This window comes from Panthera uncia (genome assembly GCF_023721935.1).
Source record: "Panthera uncia isolate 11264 chromosome C1 unlocalized genomic scaffold, Puncia_PCG_1.0 HiC_scaffold_3, whole genome shotgun sequence".
Classification (NCBI taxonomy): Eukaryota; Metazoa; Chordata; class Mammalia; order Carnivora; family Felidae; genus Panthera; species Panthera uncia.
In genome coordinates this window covers 90,714,597-90,728,977 of record NW_026057584.1, presented here as the reverse complement: position 1 = coordinate 90,728,977, position 14,381 = coordinate 90,714,597, and the positions used below count along the sequence as shown (strand labels likewise).

Below are 14,381 nucleotides of genomic sequence, written 5' to 3'. Positions count from 1 at the left end.
GGGAGACTGTGTTTATTTCCAAACACCATTTTTAAAAAAAAATATTTATTTATTGGGGGGGGGGCAGAGACAGAGAAAGAGGATTTAAAGAAGTATCTGCGCTGACAGCCCGGTGCAGGGCTTGAACTCACGAACCCTGAGACCATGACAGAAGTCAAATGCTTAACCTCTTAACTAACTGAGCTACCCAGGCGCCCCCCACAACACCAATTTTTTAAAGAAAACCTGACAAATTCATTTGTCCAAAGGGGGAAACTAGCATAATGGATTATATAAAGCTATACTGGAAAGGAATGATTAGTAACTGTTATGGACCAAGTATTTGTGTACCCATCAAATCACATGTTGAAAGCTTAAGCCCCAATGTTATAGTATTAGGAGGTAGGGGTCTTTGAAAGGTGATTAGTTCATGAGTGTGGGGCCCTCATGAGTAGGATTAGTGCTCTTAGGAAAGAGATTCCAGGGAGCTTTCTTGTTCCTTTTAACATGTGAAAAGGCAGTGAGAAGATGACTATGCAAAGAAATGGGTCTTCCCCAGACACCCAGTCTGCCAGCACCTTGATCTTGGCCTTCCCAGGCTGTAGAATTCTGAGAAACAAATGCTCCTTGTTTAAGCCACTTAGTGTATGGCATTTTTGTGATAGCAGCCCAAATGGACTAAGAATTATGGAACTACGAAACAGACACCTTTGAGAGTAGGGCTATCCTATGAGCCAATTTTTCAATAAGTGTTATATGGGGAAGAAACTAGAATCCTTCCATTCAGTTTAAGCAGTACCCTGTATAAGTTACAGGGAGGCAGATTTGGGCTGAACATAGTTTGTGAGAGCACCGGTTAGGGATTTGAAATATTAGAATTACATTCCCAGTCCTGACCCTTCCTTGCTAAGCATGCTTGAGCAAAGGACGCAACCTCTCAGAATCTCAGTTTTCTCATCTGTAAGATAGGCAAGCCCACAGAGATGCTTCAAAGTTTAAAATCCTATACTAAGTTAGAAAAGATCCATATAATTCCTGGCACATAATAAGAACTTGATAAATGGAATCATAGTTGTATTTTAACAGAGTCCCCCAATAATGTAAAGGATGAAGAGTATCTGAAGGTGGAGAGTAGCTCAATAGTGAAAATGATAAAGTACAATTTTAGTCATTTAAAATAACTGAAAGCCTACTGTGGGCAGCACACATCATGGAGAGTTGTGACTCAATTCCTGTCTCTATTAGCTAGCAATCACATAGGGACTAGCAGGGGGGACGAGGCAAGTATGTTAGTAAACCCTAACATAAGGACAAATGCCATCAAAGTTGTAAGAGGCTGAAAGTTAAGAGCACAACTGCTAATCCTTTTGGGGGGAATATGGAAGGCTTCATGGAAGTGGTAGCCTATGAAGAGTAGGAATATTTTCAGTGGGTGGGGTAAGAGGAGGAACTGAAGGAGGGGCCGTTATGTGGAGAGGGGTAGGAAGGAAAGCACAGGGATACATCCAGAGAAGCAGCACAGTTGGAAGGGACACACTGGCAAGTCCAAAGGAAAATGAAACAGAAGTCTGGATGATTTGGGGGAGGGGGAGAGGGTGGTGGGCAAAGAGTGAGTCTTGGACTTAACTTGGGGTATGGTGGAGAGACAGTACACATTTTGCAGGGAGAGGAGTGACTTTATCATTACTGTGCTTTAAAAAACTGAATTTGGCAGTGGCAATAAAATTGGCGAGGATCTGTGTGACTCCTAAGGCACGAAGGCCAGGAAGAAAATAGCAGAGTAGGTCAACAACAACAGCAACCAGAATCTCAAGTAGGATAGAGGCCCTGAGAATGGGGAGGAAATCCTTAATGAAACATAAATGAAGGGCTGACTGTTGGAGAAAATTTGACAAGGGACGCAGGTGATGGTCTCAGGTGAAGAATGAGTTTTAATTAAAAGCAGGTTTTAGTACGCACTTTTGAAGTTAAGGTCAATGACATTTCTTCACAGCTGAATACACCCTTACTAAATATTTGTTTAGTAGATGAATATGTAAATGAATGATTTGGATTGAGTGCTTAAGAAAAGAGCAGAGGTGGTAATGAAGAACCAGAAGCTTGTGAGAGTCAGTTTGAGGAAGACAGGGCTGGTTGGATAGACATGACAGTTGAGTAGCATATATTTGTATGTGTGTAGCCCTAGTTGCTAAGTTAGCGCCTGGTGGTCAAATCCAGCCCAGCAACTTGTTTTTGTGCAGCCCATGAGCTAAGAATAACTTACATCTTTCCATGACTGGAAAAAATCCAAAGAAGAGTAATATTTCATGACATGTGAAAATGACATGAAACTCAATTTCAGTGTTTTTGTTTGTTTGTTTGTTTTGTTTCTCATCCAGAAGGGACCAGCTTGCATTTTATGGGAGCAGCAACAATGTGCTAAGCATAACGTACTTGTTATCCACATAATTCTCACTAAAACCCTATCAGATTTTAATTCATTGTTCCCAGTTTACTGATGAGCAAACAGAAACTTGTCTTTCAGCCAAGGACACATAGTTACACACTACACCCACATGAATCTGCTTTTCCGGGTTTCCCACTTTCTCCTAGGATAAAAGCACAGTTCTAAGAGTAGTGAGACCATGAGTGCTTATAAAAGAGGGTTTGTTGAATGCTTGAAGGGCAGTTTTGGAGCTGAATCAGAGCAGAGGAATGGCTTAGGCAGATACATTTCTAAGAGAGGCACATGAATTCACTCATTAATTCTTACAACTCTTCCATGAGTTGGATACTATTATTAACATCCTGTGCTGGAGAAGGAGTGGTCTTCTTCAACACCACTTCCCAAAGCTCTGGCACATGAACACTCTAACACTGTGGGTCTCTGATAGGTGACACCACTAGGCTGCCAGAGGTTCAGCTAACCCTAAGTATCTAAAATCTCATGTTCAGAAGAATTTAGGGAATGACTTTTATGGACTTGGCTTTTACCCCTTCTCCTGCATTTTGTGCCCTAAGACTACTCTCATTCCCCTGATTCTTCCCCATACTCCAGCAGGCTTCTCACACCTTCCAATTAATAATTTCCAGGTCCCTCCAGGATGGTTTCTGCTAAGGAGACTTCCTGAATCACAACAAACCAGCATTTGAAGAAACGCAGTGGAGGAGTGTAAAAAGTTCATGTTCTGAGAAGGGTGAAGGCAAGAAATTCTCCTGTAGAAAGCATGGAGGCGGACATCCATCTTCTGTCAAAGATTTCAGCAGGGGTATATTTCTGAAAGTGGTTTGTAGCCTTGTAACTGGCTGTTTACCCTGTGTTTGTCGCCTTTGGCCCTTAAAGCAGCCACTGTCCCACTTGGAATTCACTCCTGGCAAAGGCTGACAAAACAGGAAGTGATTAGAATGGGATCAGTTTTTATGACTTTCCGAACTTCAGACGTTTAAAAACAAGTTGTAACAGTGGATTTATTGCTTTGCTTTACCACCTCCGTTTCTTATAAAGGAACACTGCAGGGGTTAAAGTATCAGCTCAAAGTCCTGAACAAATAACTGACGTAAGAATGTGATTTGCACACCAGCCTTCGTTGCATGTTAAAACTCAAAGCAGGCTTTTCTGGCATGGGGGGGGGGGGGGGGGGGAAGGGGTGCGAGAAGTGGGGATAGGAATTGGTGGGGGTGAGTAGAGAGACAAGGAACTGGGAAGAGGAGGGGAAGTTAAAGCTTCTCCTCCTTTTCTGCCTTCCATCAGAAACCAAACATGGCATCTTCCATGAGGAGCCTGTTTTCTGACCACAGCAGATACGTTGAATCTTTCCGGAGGTTTCTCAGCAGTTCCACGGAACACCAGTGCATGCAGGAATTCATGGACCAGAAGCTGCCAGGCATAATAGCAAGGTAACAAAAAAGGACGTTTTTGTCAGAGCCAAGCCTCGGGCTCTTTCTATGCGGTGATAGATGGGTCGAGCCCAGCCCTGCAGGCTGGGCGAGGGGATAAGAAGGAGCTACTGATAGCAGCTGCCGCCTGGCGCTCCTCGCCCCCCTGGCGCCCCTTCTCCTGCGGCGCTTTAGTTAGACGCTCGCTTTCAACGTTCACAGGCTGTGATTTGTGCAGTGTTTCCAGCCGCGCCAAGATAAGCGTTAACCATTTGAAGGCACACATCCATATGTTCATTTGGGAAAAGATACAGATCTTTGAGCTCAGATTTTTCAGCCCTCCTCCAGATTTTACGTGTCTCAAAAAAAAAAAATCCCAAACGGAGAGTCTAGTATTCTTTTCATTAGAATCAAATATAAATAATTACCAACTCCTGTTTGCCCCTGAGGATTGAGTGAGTGCTTCTCAGTTCTTCTAATGTCCATTTAAATTCACTTCTGTACTCATTATTATAGTTATCACTCCAAAAAAATTGTCTTTTCCTTTCAACTTAATATTAGCAATGTGGTTCTTAAAAAAAAAAAAAGCATTTTTCCATTATCAGTGAAACTCACTAGTTCCTATCCTTCTTGCAGACTTCTTTTTTTGGTGATTAATGTGTTCAATTTGTGCCAGAGCTGATAAGCATTACGAGAGTAAAAGATTCCACATGCTAAAGATAATCAAATCACCTATCTGGAGGTGGATTGCTGTAACTTACTCTGCTTCAGGAAATAATGATAGAAAACTGGGAAGAAATGACTGACTGTGGATCCAATTTACAACAGCAGCAGAAACTGATATTTTATCTTTTGCTGGATTTCTCTATTGTAGGCCTGACATTCTTTCACCAGGACAGTACCTCTGCCTGATCAGAGCAGGTATTGCTGGATGTGTAGGGGATTCCATTCCCCTATTTTTCTTTTTACTGTTAAATTTTTTTTTTAATGTTTATTTATTTTTAAGAGAGAGAGACAGCCTGACAGAGTGTGAGTGGGGGAGGGGCAGAGAGAGAAGGGAACACAGAATCCGAAGCAGTGTCCAAGCTCCAAGCTGTCAGCACAGACAGTCATGGGGCTCAAACTCATGAACCTCAGGATCATGACCTAAGCTGAAGTAGGATGCTTAGCCCACTGAGTCACCCAGGCGGCCCTCCCTTTCTGTTTTTTGTGGTTCAGTTTTTACTTTTTTTTACGTTTATTTATTTTGAGAGAGGGAGAGAGTGCATGCTCCAGTAAGCAGGGGAGGGGCAGAGAGTGAGGGAGAGAACCCCATGCAGGCTTTGCACTGTCACTGCAGAGCCCAACACCTGGCTCAAACTCACAAACTGTGAGATCATGACCTGAGCCGAAACCAAGAGTCAGACACTTAACCTACTGAGTCACCCAGGTGCCCCATGGTTCAGTTTTTAAATGTTTTTTTTTAATAGAGTGTTATATAATTTATTACTAATTAATAAGTAATAGATAATGATGCCAAAATCAAAGCATACAGTACATTAAGATAATTTCTTCTCTAGGAACTAATAATTTACTTTTTTGGGTCTTTTTGCTCATTTATAAAATTAAAGGTAATGACTTAATTTCCGAATTCTTTTGTAGTACTAAAGGTCTGTGTTCATGTCTGTAGTTTATCCAGATCCTTGGTTTTCTTCGGTCATCAGTGGCTTGAATAGGTACCATGGATGGTTATAACATAATGAATGATGACCCCTATCTTCACAGAGTATACAATCTAGTTGGAAATCTTGAATATAGAATTTCTGAAAGACTGTAGAACTTTCAAAGGCATAATTAAATTTGCATTGCAGTGCTAAAAATACTGAAAATATTGCAGTGGTAAAAATTCCTAGCCCTACTCACTCCCATCTGACTCCCATTCTCCAGAAGCAACCACCTTCAACACTTTGAAATATTTCAGTTGTTTCTTATGAAATTTTCTTTCCTAATTCTAAATAACATGTTATTCTTGTCTTTCTTAATTTTACTGCATTAAAATAGCTAAATACGCACATTTCCTCCCCTATCATGTCAGTATATTTATTTTTTTAATTTTTAAAAAAAATTTTAATGTTTATTTATTTCTGAGACAGAGAGAGACAGAGCATGAGTGGGGGAGAGACAGAGAGAGAGGGAGACACAGAATCCGAAGCAGGCTCCAGGCTCTGAGCTGTTAGCACAGAGCCTGACGCAGGGCTCGAACTCACAGACCGTGAGATCATGACCTGAGCCGAAGTCGGTCGCTCAACTGACTGAGCCACCCAGGCACCCCTCATGTCAGTATATTTATGTCAAAATTTTTGGTTAAATAATTTGAATGTTTATATCATTTTGCCTATGTACATATTATTCATAATTGAATGATGGGTTATACTACAATCACATTTCCTTTCAGGTATTTTTTTGTTTTTCCTAGAGATAACTATTGTTTTTATTTTAGTTTCTTTTCTTAGTTTTCCATATATCTACTGATGTGAAAATGTTGGGGTTTGGGAAGGAACAGATAAGAAAGAATTCTTGAGACGTCTTTGGTGCAAAAGGTGTTTTTTAAATTTTTAGTTATTTAATTTTTCATATTTACTTATTTTGAGAGAGAGAAAGAGGGGTGGGGAGGGGCAGAGAGAGGCGAGAGAGACTCCAGAGCAGGTTCCATGCTGTCAGTGCAAAGTCCTACACAGGGCTTGATCTCACAAACCATGAGATCATGACCTGAGCCAAAATCAAGAGTCAGACACTTAACTGACAGAACCACTCAGGTGCCCCAAAGAAGGTGGTTTTATTAAAGCACAGGCAGGACAGGACCCATGGGCAGAAAGAGCTGTACAGGGGTTATGAGGAGTGGCTGATTATATACTTTTGAATTGGAAAGGGGTTAGAGATAGCATTAAGTATCTAAAAATTTGGAAGCAATGTTTCCAGGACCTTGAGGAACTAGCTTTTGTTAGGAAAAGGCCATTTACTACTATTTAGTTAAACCTTAGTCAAGAGACCCTTCAGATGTATATCAAAGGGCCATCTGCTTGGAGGATGATTGCTAACATATATCTGGGGAGAGTAGAGAGAAAGGAAGCTTCCAAAGGAATTTTTATATGTTAAAGGAGACTTCTAGAATCCTGAAGTTCAGGCTAATGTTAAGCCAAGGCTGCCTTTTGCCCTTAGCAAAATATTAACATCGAGGTAACTAAGCTCCTTGAGGAAGGTCACTCTGTCTCAAGGACATGTCAATGGGCTGTAAGTTGTAAGGAAATTTAATTTTTTTCTTTTGTTTCGTTCTCCACATCACTATCACTACTTATACCCCAAGCAGAAGTATTAATCCTCTCAATACAGTCCAGCAGATCAAGACATCTGTTAACTTTTCCCCATGGGAACATCTATTCTGGAGCTCTGTTCATTTTTTCAGTCTGCGGCGATTTGCTCTCCGTCTGCTATACGATTATTAATAAGATAATTTATTTCACCTTCTAGATATTCTCTTCCCTTCTCTGAAATATTGGATTCCCTAATTCTAGATCTCATGCCATTCTTTTCTTGATTTCTTTTGGATTGGAAACAATCCCCTATCTGTAGGTGAAGCATGGGGTGGGGAGAATTCCAGTATAGCTGTAAATAATAAAGTTTTTTGTTGTTGCTATATGTAATGCATTTAGAGCCTTGACTCTAAAGTCAAGTAGTAAGTAGTAAGTGGTAAGTTTTCAATAATTATTAATCATTACAATATATGAAATGGGATAATAATAGTGTCTAACTCAAAGAAGAGTTGTGAAGTTTCAGAGTAAAATCACTTAGCTGTGCCTGGAATAATAATAATTGCTAATACGTGTTGAGTGCTTGTCACGTACAGACATATTTCTAAGAGATTTACATGAATTAAATAATATAATACAACTCCTCCTTAAGCCAGCTACTATTATTACAGTCCTACACAGTAGATGGTATTATTATCCTATTTCATAGGTAATAAAGATGCAGAGAAATTAGATAATTTGCTCAAGGTAACATATCAGTAAGCTGGGATTTCAACCTTGGTACTTTGCTTCATAGCTTCCCTGTGCTATCTACAATATAAAGCAGTTTTAAGAATTAACCAAGAGCATAGATAGAGATGGGTGTATCAGGACTATGATTATGAATGGGAAGATAATTAGAACTAAGAAAGGCAACTCATTCATATGTGCTCTTGACTCTATCCTTTCCAGTTTTCTTAAAAACCTTGCTTCAATCTCTGTTTTTGTCATACTACTCTGTGTAGGCTCTTTCACTTCAGGGGGAAAAAAAATCTAAAGTGCCAAGAAACAAGCACTACTCTTTCAGTTCCTGCTTCCTCTTCCCATTCTTACTCTTTTGTCCTATGTCAACAATCTCTAGCTTCTTCCTCTTTATTTGGTTTGCTTTTAATCTCACTGCCATCAGACTTATGCCCTCAACCTTCTTTTAAAACTATTATCAAAGATATTCATATTGCCAAATTCATTGGAGATGATTCCTCCTTTATTTTTTGGTAGTACACTCGGCTACTGTTGACACTACCTATGGCTTTCTCAGAGTTTCTCTAATTCTATCCTCTATGAGCTTTATTGTTTTCCTCTTTGTCCCCTTTGTGGGTTCCCCATAATGCAGTGACTTTTAAAAGTTGACATTGCATATCATCCCACTGATCATCTAATTCTTTGTAATATGCTTGGGTGATAAAATCTAGTCTCCTAGTTTTGACCATTAGCTTTATGATGCTAATTCTCCAGAATACATCACCGACCCTGATCTCTCTCCCACTCAGCTTAAATCTTGCATATCCAAATGTCTGTAGATACATATTTATTAAAAACATTCTTGAGGGTTTTTATCAAGAAAGGATGCTGTATTTTGTCAAAGGCTTTTTCTGCATCTATTGAGAGGATCATATGGTTTTTATCCTTTCTTTTATTAATGTGATGTATCACGTTGATTTATTTGTGGATATTGAACCAGCCCTACAGCCCAGGAATAAATCCCACTCGATTGTGGTGAATAATTCTTTTAATGTATTGTTGGATTCAGTTTGCTAGTAGCTCGTTGAGAATTTTTGCGTCCATGTTCACCACGGAAATTGGTGTGTAGTTCTCCTTTTTAGTGGGGTCTTTGTCTGGTTTTGGAATCAAGGTAATGCTGGCCTCATAGAATGAGTTTGGAAATTTTCCTTCCATTTCAATTTTTTGGAACAGTTTCAAAAGAATAGGTGTTAACTCTTCTTTAAACGTTTGGTAGAATTCTCCTGGAAAGCCACTCAGCCCTGGACTCAAGAAAGTAGGGAAAGAAACACCTCATGATAATAAAGGCCATATACAAGACCCACAGCTAATATTATCCTCAATGGGGAAAAACTGAGAGCTTTCCCCCTAAGGTCAGGAACACAACAGGGATGTCCACTCTCACAATTGTTGTTCCATATAGTGATGCAAGTCCTAGACTCAGCAATCAGACAACAAAAAGAAATAAAAGGCATTCAAATCAGCAAGAAAGAAGTTAAATTTTCACTCTTTGTAGACGATATTATATTCTACATGGAAAACCCAAAAGACTCCACCAAAAAACTTCTAGAATTGATAAATGAATCCAACAAAGTCACAGGATATAAAATCAACATACTGAAATCTGTGGGCATTTCTATACACCAATAATGAAGCAGGAGAAAGAGAAATGAAGGAATCAATGTAATTTACAATTGCACCAAATACCACAAAAAACCTAGGAATAAACTTAAGCAAAGAGGTAAAAGATCTATACGTTGAAAACTACAGAAAGCTTATGAAAGAAATTATAGAAGACACAAAGAAATGGAAAAACAATCCATGCTCATGGATTTGAAGAACAAACATTTTTAAAATGTTGATACTGCCCAAAGCAATCTACATATCCAATGCAATCCCTATCAAAATAATACCAGCATTCTTCACAGAGCTAAAACAAACAATTCTAAAATTTGTATGGAACCAGAAAAGACCCCAAATAGACAAAGTAGTGTTAAAAAAGAAAAAGAAAGCTGGAGGCATCACAATTCCAGGCTTCAAGCTGTATTACAAAGCTGTAATCATGAAGACAGTATGGTACTGGCACAAAAACAGATACATAGGTCAATGGAACAGAACAGAAAACCCAGAAATGGACTCACAAACACATGGAAAACTAATCTTTGACAAAGCAGGAGAGTATCCAATGGAAAAAAGACAGTGTCTTCAGCAAGTGGTGTTAGGAAAACTGGACAGCAACATGCAGAATGAACCGGGGTACTTCCTTACACTATAAACAAAAATAAACTCAAAATGGTTGAAAGACCTAAATGTAAGACAGGAAACCATCAAAATCCTAGAAGAGAAAACAAGCAACAATCTCTTTGACCTCGGCCACAGCAACTTCTGAGTATACCTGTCTGCAGAGGGAAGGGAAACAAAAGCAAAAATGAACTATTAAGATCTCATCAAGATAAAAAAGCTTCTGCACAGCAAAGGAAACAATCAACAAAACTAAAAAGCAACTAACTGATTGGGAGAAGGTATTTGCAAATGACATGTTGGGTAAAGGGTTAGTATCAGAAAATCTATAAAGAATTTATCAAAATCAACACCCAAAAAACAAATCATCTAGTGAAGAAATGGGCAAAAGACAGGAACAGATACTTTTTGAAAGAAGACATCCAGATGGCTAACAGACACATGAAAAGATGCTCAACATCACTCATCATCAGGGAAATACAAATCAAAACCACAATGAAATGCCACCTCACACCTATCAGAATGGCTAAAATTAACAACTCAGGAAACAACAGATGTTGACAAAGATTCAGAGAAAGGGGAACACTTTTGCAGTGCTGGTGGGAATGCAGACTGGTGCAGCCACTCTGGAAAACAGTATGGAGGTTCCTCCATAGAGGAACTACCCTATGACCCAGCAATTGCACTACTATTTATTCCAAAGGGTACAGGTGTGCTGCTTCGAAGGGGCACATGCACCCCAATGTTTATAGAAGCACTATTAATAATAGCCAAATTATGGAAAGAGCCCAGATGTCCATCGACCAACAAATGGATAAAGAAGATGTGGTGTATATATATACAATGGAATATTAGCAATATAAAAGAATGAAATCTTGCCATTTGTAACAACATGGATGGAACTAGAGTGTATTATGCGAAGCAAAATAAGCCAAAGGAAGATAAATATCATATTTTCACTCATATGCGGAATTTTTTTAATTTTTTTACTCATATACAGAATTTAAGAAACAAAAGAGATGAACATATGGGAAGGGAAGGAAATATAAGATAAAAACAGAGGGAAGCACACCACAAGAGACTCTTAAATAAAGAGAACAAACTGAGGGTTGCTGGAGGGGTGTGAGGAGGGGATGGGCTAAACGGGTGATGGACATTAAGGTGGGCACTTTTTGGGATGAGCCCTGGGTTTTATACATAAGTGATGAATCACTAAATTCTACTCCTGAAATCATTGTTACACTATATGTTAAGTAGCTTGGATTTAAATAAAATTAAAATGATTTTTTAAAAAACAAAACAAAAACAAAAACAAAACATCTTACAAAATATAAACTTGTCATCAAAATATATTCTCCAGCTTCCTTTTTCTCACCATGATTTTTGCAGTTATCCAAGCTTGAAATTAATCAGTCACTGTACTCTAACTTTTTTCTGATACCCCCCACCTTTTTTTATTAACATCAATCAAAAACAAGTCAATGTTACCTCCCAGTCCATCAATTCCATTCCATTTCTAGTACTAGAACCAAAATACTGGGCTCTATTTTTTTCTTTATTTTTATTGTTTTAAATGTTTATTTATTTTGAGAGAGAGTGCAAATGGAGGAAGGGCCGAAAGAGAGAATCCTAAGCAGGTTCTGTGCTGTCAGTGCAGAGCTTGATGCAGGGCTCAATCTCACAAATGGTGAGATCATGGCCTCAGCCAAAATCAAGAGGCAACAGTTAACCAACTGAGGCACCCAAGTGCTGCAAGTATTTTATTCTTTTTAATGCAGTTGTAAATGGGATTGCATTCTTGATTTTTCTTTCTGCTAGTTTGTTTAGTGTACAGAGATGGTATAGATTTCTGCAATTAATTTTGTATCCTAAAATTTTACTGAACTTATACTTTTAATAGTTTTTTAGTGGAATCTTTAGGGTTTTCTATATATAGTGTCGTGTCCTCTGTAAATAGTGGCAGTTTAACTTTTTCCTTACCAACTTAAATGCCTTTATTTCTTTTTCGTGTCTGATTGCTGTGCCTAGGACTTCAGTATTGTGTTGAATAACAGTTGTAAGAGTGGAAATCTTTGTCTTATTGCCGACATTAGAGGGGAAGCTTTCAGCTTTTCACGAGAGCATGATGTTAACTGTGGGTTTTTCCTATTTGGCCTTTATCATGTTATGGTATGTTCCCTTTAAGCCCACTTTGTTGAACATTTTTATCATGAATGTTTAACTTTGTCAAATGTCTTTTTTTTTTGCATCTAATGAGATGATAATATGATTTTTACCCTTCATTTTGTTAATGTGGTATATCATGTTGATTGATTAGCAGATATTGAATCATCCTCATATCCCAGAATAAATCCTACTTGATTGTGGTGAATGATCCTTTTAATGTATTGTTGAATTCAGTTTGTTAATATTTTGCTGAGAATTTATGAATCTATTTTGGATCTTGGCCATTTTGTTTTGTCTTCTTTTGTTTTTGTAGTGTCTTTGTCTGCTTTTTATTTTGGTATTAGGGTAATGCTGGTTCCGTAGCATGAATTTGGAAGCATTCCTTTCTCTTCCCTTTTTTGGAATAATTTGAGAAGTATAGGTATTAGCTCTTTAAATGTTTGGCAGAATTCCCCAGTGAATCCTTCTGGTGCTGGACTTTTGTTTGTTGGAAGTTTTTTGATTACTGATTCAGTTTTGTCGATAGTAATCTGCCTGTTCAGATTTTCTATTTCTTCCTGATTCAGTCTTAGAATCTTCTATTTCTTGGTGTATGATTTGTTGGTATATAATTTTTCATAGTAGTCTCTTATAATCTTTTGTATTTCTATGGTGTCAGTTGTAACTTCTCATTCATTTCTGATTTTATTTGAGTCCTCGCTCCTTTTTTCTTAATGAATCTGGCTAAAGTTTTATGAATTCTGTTTATCTTTTCAAAGAATCAGCTCTTGGTTTCACTGATCTTTCCTATTGTTTTTTAAGTATTTAATTTATTTATTTCATCTCTGATCTTTATCATTTCCTTCCTTCTACTAATTTTGAATTTTGTTTATTCTTTTCCAAGTTCTTTTAGGTGAAAGATTAGATTGTTTGAGATTTTTCTTGTTTCTTAAGTAGACAAGTAGCACTATAAACTTCTTAGAATTGCATTTGCTGCATCCCAAACACTTTGCACTGTCGAGTTTCCATTTTTATTGTTTCCAGATATTTTTTTTTATTTCCTCTTTGATTTCTTAGTTGATCCATAGGGTTTTTAGTAGCATACTGCTTAGCCTCCATGTTTTTTTTCCCCATTTTTTTTCTTGTAATTGATTTCTACTTTCATATGGCTATGATAAGAAAAGATGTTCAGTATGATTTCAGTTATCTTAAGTGTATTGATACAAGTTTTGTGGCCTACCATGTGCACTTGAAAAAAAAGGGTATTCTGCTGTTTTTGAATGGAATGTTCTGTATATATCTGTTAAGTCCATATGATCTAATGTGTCATTCCAAGCCATTGTTTGCTGATTAATTTTCTGCCAGGATGTTAACTGATTCATTGATGTAAAGGTGTTGTAAAGTTCCCTATTATTATTGTATTACTGTTAATTCTTTATGTCTGATAATATTTGCTTTATATATTTAGGTGTTTCTATGTTGGGTGAATAAATATATATAGTTGTTAATTGTTTTTGTAGTTCTGTTCTTTTTCTCTTGCTCTATTGCCATGTGATTTGATGACTTTCTTTAGTGTAAAGCTTGGATTCCTTTCTCTTTATTTTTTGTGTATTTATTACAAATTTTTGGTTTATGGTTACTATGAGACTCATATATAACATCTTATGTATATATCAGTCCATATTAAGTTTATGGTTGCTTAAGTTCAAACACATTCTAAAAGAAAAACGTTTTTACACCCCCCTCCACATTTTATGTATATGATGTCATATTGTATATCTCTATTCTGTGTAATCCTTAACTAATTTTTGTACATATAATTTATATATATATTTATAATTTATTTCACTACTTTTGTGTTTTATACTTCATTTTAGCTTTATTTGCTTTTACCAGTGATTTTTTTTTCCTTTCATAATTTTCTTACTTCTAGTTATGGCTTTTTATTTTCCTTGTTAAGAAGCCCCTTTAACATTTCTTGTGTGTCTGGTTTAGTGGTGATAGAATCCTTTAATTTTGGTTTGTCTGGGAAATTCTATATCTCTTATTCAATTTTGAATGTTAACCTTGCAGGTAGAATATTCTTGGTTGTAGGTTTTTTCCTTCTGGCCTGGA

At 37.5% G+C, this 14,381-nt stretch overlaps 1 protein-coding gene across 2 annotated transcripts in view; it reads left to right on the top strand.

The window, feature by feature from the left end:
- The first annotated feature begins 3,594 nt into the window (after window positions 1-3,594).
- HNMT (histamine N-methyltransferase) overlaps window positions 3,595-14,381 on the top strand; it is a 46,001-nt gene continuing 35,214 nt past the window's right edge. For both annotated transcript variants that reach the window (XM_049615681.1, XM_049615682.1), the window contains exon 1: window positions 3,595-3,855. In XM_049615681.1, coding sequence (XP_049471638.1) covers window positions 3,719-3,855 — 137 coding nt within the window. In that variant the 5' untranslated portion in view covers window positions 3,595-3,718. The remainder of the gene's footprint in view (window positions 3,856-14,381) is intronic.